We start from the raw sequence: 5,930 nt of genomic DNA, 5'->3' as shown, positions 1-5,930 counted from the left end.
TTTTACTCTAAATATTTGGAAAATGACTATCAGGGATTAATTCCCATACTGGGTTGATAAAGTGGGACTCAGGTGCAATTTGAATGTGGGCACATGGAGCTGATGAGACAAAAGTGTAATGGTAAATAAGAAGCTGTATGTAATGGAAATTATGAAAGTATGCCGTTATTGTAAGAACACACATACAGTGAGTGGCAGCATTTTCAGTCAGGTCTTAGATTAAGTGGCACTAAGAAATTGCTTATGACCTATCACCAATGTCAACGTCACAAAGCTCTATCAATTATTGAAGCATGAGCCATATTTTCTGTTCCAAAATTAATTTTGTCTATAGGGCAGTGGGGATGAGCATTCTGCCTGGGGATAAATATTCTAGACTCACCATACTAGATTTTTTTCTCACCATAACAACAACAATAAAATGATAATTCAGCGAAGGATGTTTTAGCTAATCTTATTGGAATAAACATTTCGCAATATACATGCACATCAAATCATCATATCATACACCTTAAAATCACACAGTATTGTATATAGATTATATCTTGATAAAAGTATATGGGACAAAACAAAGAAAAGAGTATACAACTTTAATCTAGGCTCTAGTCACTGTTTGGGGAAACATTCTGTATGTCCATAGGCAAGAGAAAGAAGAATAGTAAAAATCTTCCTGGATTCTTCCTCTCCTGTCTGTCAGTCAATAGTTTGTCAATTTACATTCCTCTTAAGTTGTAAGATACATTTAACATTTCATGTGGGTAGCTATAGCTCCCAGCGACTGAGGCACATTCTTTTGAGTGAAGGTCTGATCTCAGAATAATCCAAAACCCTTGCTGATGAATGGCACCAGGGTGAAGCTGACAGGCACTGAGAAATTTTCCCCCTGCAATTCCTTGGAGGTGATTCCTCTGTACAGGCATCATCATGCCTCTGCCAGCGCCCAGGCAGATCAGCTGCCTGCTGTTCCAAGGCACCTCCCCTAAACAGTGGATAGCACATTTTAGCCATGTGAATAGAAAAAAAAAGAAACTCCACCATTTCATTTCATAGTCTTAACAACCGTGTCAAGGTATATTAAGAAAAACACTTCTTGTGACATGGTTCTTTATTACAAGCACACAAGAAAAACAAGTATTAAAAAAAAGTCACATCCTAGAAGTAAAAGTCTCAGAGGCAAAATCATTTACTCGGGCAGGAAGGACAAAATCATATATAAAGGAAAAAATGGGGGAGGGTGGTGAATGCAAGCCAGACTTAGAGGTTATTAAGATTCCCACACCTAGATGGTTTGCAAAAATAAACTCTATCTTTCCCACACAAGTAAATGAATTACCGGCCCATTCAAGGCATAAGCGTTCCATCAAATCATATGCTGTGTAAATGTACTTCCCCAGAATCTACACAGAAGAAACAGTCTAGACCTGACCCATTCACATGGAGACTTTGCGGGGGATCTTTGGAGGATCAAGAATAGGATCTCGACAATACTCTCGAAATTCCTGGATGCTTAACCTTTTCTTCTTTCTTTCCAAATCGCAGTTCACTTTTGGAATGTTTTGGCTTGGTTTTAACAAGTGCTTCCTACTCCACATTAGCAGTAATCGAGAGCTGTTATCTCAGATGGCAGTGCTGAGATTCCGATGATGAGCAAGCATGAACACTTTTCTATCTGGGATGCAACAAGTGGTCTTTAATGAGATCATGAGTGAGCCACCAACAATGCAACCATTAGTCAAAACAAAATTCTACTTAATTGGCTAAAAGATAAACAAAAAAAATCATGAGCACCTGGCCAGGGTATATAAAGGGCCCGCAAGTGGGGAGGAAGACATTTACCCCTGAAAACACCCAACAACTCACATCAGCCCCACCCATCCAGCCCCACACCACCACCATGACCGGCTCCTGCTGTGGATCCAGTTGTGGCTCCTGCTGCGGCTCTTGCTGCGCTCCCAGCTGCGGGGGAGGCTGCTGCCAGCCCTGCTGCTGCCGCGACCCCTGCTGCTGCCGCCCCGTGTCCTGCCAGACCACCGTGTGCCGCCCCGTCAGCTGCGTGCCCCACTGCACGCGCCCCATCTGCGAGCCGTGCCGCCGCCCCGTCTGCTGTGACCCCTGCTCCCTGCAGGCCGGCTGCTGCCGCCCCATCACCTGCTGCCCCACGTCGTGCACGGCCGTGGTGTGCCGCCCCGTCTGCTGTGACTCCTGCTCCCTGCAGCCCGGCTGCTGCTGCCCCATCACCTGCTGCCCCACGTCGTGCACGGCCGTGGTGTGCCGACCCTGCTGCTGGGCCTCCACGTGCTGCCAGCCCATCTTGGTGCAGGCGCCCTGCTGCCGCCCGCCCTTCTGCCAGCCGGCCCCCTGCCGCACCACCTGCAGGACCTCGGAGCCCTGCTGCTGCTGTTGCTGAGCAGTTTGTACGGACTGAACTATCTAAGCACTTAACCAGCCTCCCGCACAAGCAGCTTCCCCTGGCTCTAACAGGCATCCCGCCTGAGCGAGCATTCAAGACCCCAAGTCTATCAGGATATTGAATGGAGATGGAGAACTAACCCAAGATCTGGATCACTTGACACTATAAAACAATAGCATTCTTCTTCCCATCTTAGGTCCTGGGTGTGGTGTCATGCTTGCTTTCCAATAAACTCTTCCTTGACCCAGCAAATCCAACTTTCTTTGACTGCTCGTTCTGAGTTTATTGTATTTGGCCAGAGTGAAAAACATGCCACCAGTCTATCATGTGTAAGCCATCCCATACACAGTACGAAAGACGACAAATATTAGCACAAGTGAAAAGCACTCTCCTTCAGACATCTTCTAGGGAGAGGAATAATTTTCCCAAGAACTCAAGTGAAAATTAGGATATTCAAAAATCAAAACAAAACACACTGTGCTGGGTGACAATGGGAAAGAGAAGGCAAAATGAGGAGAGCAAGAACACCTGAACGTTGGCACTAGTGTTAGGTGAAGGTGCAGAAGTCAGTGTGACAAGGGACGACCATGGGATGTTCAACCACAGAATCTCAGCCAAAAGTTGCTGGGAGAAAGTGTTAAAAGATGGTGTTGCTGTAGCACACGTGTATGACAAAGAAGGGCAAATTTGGAGATTTTGAGGCCTTGATCCAGAGACAGACAAGAGAATCTGGGAACCGAGCAGCTCGCTTGTGGGGATTTTTCTAGACCCTAATTATCTAAGGTTTGGGATTTCTAGGAGCTCGAGGCCACTCTTGCGGCCACATGACATTCTACGTTATTCATAGCAGGGAAGAGAAATAAATTATCTAGCATCTGCCTGTTTGGCAGGTTTGAGTGGTGGTAGGAAATTCAGAATAATGATGTTGGGGTGTTGGGAAGGTGTGATGGTGGTGGGACTTGTGTCCAAATATTGAATGTAACCCATTATTATAAATAACTTTATGAAAATAAAATTTAAAAAAATGAAATAAATCAAAGGTCCAGGGATATCCAGGGCTTAACTTGATAATGCCCAATGATAGTCAAAAGCTGATGTGGAAGACATATAAACCCAGACAGAGGCATGAACTAACATTAATGGGGGGAAGTGGCACAGAAAACTTTTAAATAGTTTATACTTACTACTGTGTGTTTAAAATCATGATTCCGATCTGCATTTTGCCCATTACTAATATTTCTATTGTTAGGCTATCGTAAAATATATTTTTAAATGAGAGACAAAGTTGTGCACTTTACTAACTCACTTTGGGAATCAGCTAGAATAAATGAAATAACCTGACTAGGAATGAGGGCCACAGGTTTTATGTCTAGTTCTTCCCACTATGCACTGGAGTAAGTATGTCTCTAGTCTCTCCCAAACACAGCCAACCCTCAACTCATTACTACCCTAACATCAAGTAATGCTGAAATGAAATGAAAAATAAGTAAACTGTAGCAATGAAGCAGTTTAGAACTTCTAGGTGGAATGGTTCTACATTTGACTCCTTTCTTCCACTCCTAGAGGTCTTGACTATTTGTATGCTACTCAAGATCCAGGCAGATAATGGGGTCTTGCTTTCAGCAAAATCCTCAAGTGTACATAACAGATTCAATAAATGGGAGCTATGAAAATATTGGTCTCTACCCTTATAAATATTAAATGGTTGAAAAGATGTCATATAAAGTTTTTGATCTCTACTAGTCAGTGGTTCCGTCTAACCATCCTTCAACATCATGCAATCATGGTTATCAGAGGACATAAACATTTTTATTGATATGACACACATCGCATCTTAGAGTAATTCTATCACTCTACAAACCAATACCTTTAACTTGTAAAAGTTAAGTATGTGCTTCTCTTCACTCTTGGAAGGAAGGCTGTGAAAACTACCACAAACAGTAACAATACATTCTTTCAGCTGTCACATTTTTTCATCCCCCTGTCAAACCCTGAGTGTACAGGAAATCACAACCTTTCTTTTAGCAGCTACAACAACTCTCTTCATTTTAATTTTGCTAAAATTTATTTTAATCCCTTTGCACTCTAACCAGTTGAATAATTCTTGATTATCTATTTCCTAACCTGTCTCATATATTCTGAGATTCAGGAAAGGATTTCCTAACTGCTGCTTTTTCTTCACTGGTTCCCCTTCATACATTTTATTTATTGTGCCATTGGTTTGATATGCTTTCTTAGCCTACTATAAAGTGACATAAGTTGAAGAGAAATCCCATTTTGAGGAATAAGCAGTGTCAAGATAATCCATACTTTTTATAAAATTTTGGTGTGATCTTCCCTAATTTTAGGAAATAAATTTTAATTCTTTTATTTTCATGCTGATCATAATAAATTAGAATAAAACGGGTATTTTTTATCTAACATATATATTCCTGAGTGATAAATATGTCTCCAAGTCCTATTAAATGAAGTTGAGGAGAAACTAGTGAAATTGGAGAGACTGACTTTCTGGAAAGCTCTGTAAGCATCTATGAATGTGTAGTTTATTTATTTCTACCTGCTTTATAAAACAGCTAATAATCTGGGAGTTGAAGATAGAGTACAGTGGGTAGGGTACTTGCTTTGTACACAGCCAACTTGGGTTATATCCCTGGCACCCTATATGGTTCCCCGAACTTGCCAGGAGTGATTTGTGAGCACAAAGCCTCAAACACTGACAGATATGGCCCCCAAACAGAAAAACAAAGATTATAATATTATTGCACTGCACTGTACTGCACTGTCATCCTGTTGTTCATCGATTTGCTTGAGTGGGCACCAGTAATGTCTCCATTGTGAGACTTGTTACTGTTTTTGGCATATTGAATACGCCACGGGTAGCTTTCCAGGCTCTGCCGTGCGGGCGGGATACTCTCCATAGCTTGCCGGGCTCTCTGAGAGGGATGGAGGAATCAAACCCAGGTTAGGCATGTACAAGGCAAATGCCCTACCCACTGTGTTATCGCTCCAGCCTGATAATATTATTAATCTAAAAAATATAGATAGACTTACATGAGCATTGACTGGTGGTTTTTAAATATTTTTTTCCTGGGAATTTTAGGTTTGATGATGATGACTCCCCCCAAAACTGCATTATTTGATGAGTGGGAGTCACTTTGTCAGGTGACTTAACCACAAGTGCAGAAACAAGGTTGGGACTCTGGAGGGAAGTGACAGCATTGTTCAGAAATGAAGCATTACCATTTCCACCAAGGACAAACACATTTGATGAGTACTATCAGGGCAATCAGGAATGACCAATTTGGAGAGCAATTTGGGGATATGTTAAATATAATTCAGCATTCGGACAATCAAAGGGCATTGGAAACGCTTGTTTAAAGAGTAACAAGATAAAAATGCCACCCATCATCATAGCACAGAACAGGCCGGGGCCTATAAAAGGCCCGAGGTAGAGCAAGAAGTTAGTCCTAACTCAGAAACACCTGCAAGCAACTCAGCTCTCAGCCCAGCTCCGGACACC

At 42.3% G+C, this 5,930-nt stretch overlaps 1 protein-coding gene across 1 annotated transcript; it reads left to right on the top strand.

Annotated features, from left to right (window-relative positions):
* Positions 1-1,894: 1,894 nt before the first annotated feature.
* LOC129403558 (keratin-associated protein 2-3-like) lies at positions 1,895-2,407 on the top strand. Its single transcript, XM_055132364.1, has 2 exons — positions 1,895-2,125; positions 2,216-2,407. Exons 1-2 carry the CDS (start codon positions 1,895-1,897, stop codon positions 2,405-2,407), a joined length of 423 nt encoding a protein of 140 aa, XP_054988339.1.
* The last annotated feature ends 3,523 nt before the right edge of the window (positions 2,408-5,930 follow it).

The sequence above is a fragment of the Sorex araneus genome, chromosome 3, assembly GCF_027595985.1.
Source record: "Sorex araneus isolate mSorAra2 chromosome 3, mSorAra2.pri, whole genome shotgun sequence".
Classification (NCBI taxonomy): Eukaryota; Metazoa; Chordata; class Mammalia; order Eulipotyphla; family Soricidae; genus Sorex; species Sorex araneus.
The sequence above is the reverse complement of the archived record's forward strand: the minus strand, read 5'-3'. Positions and strand labels throughout refer to the sequence as shown.

Bases quoted from the DNA above. Each gene is read 5' to 3' on its own strand.
- LOC129403558 (XM_055132364.1), top strand. From the start codon at position 1,895: ATGACCGGCTCCTGCTGTGGATCCAGTTGTGGCTCCTGCTGCGGCTCT. The intron at 2,126-2,215 runs GCCGGCTGCTGC...TGCTCCCTGCAG, and splicing joins GTGACCCCTGCTCCCTGCAG to CCCGGCTGCTGCTGCCCCAT.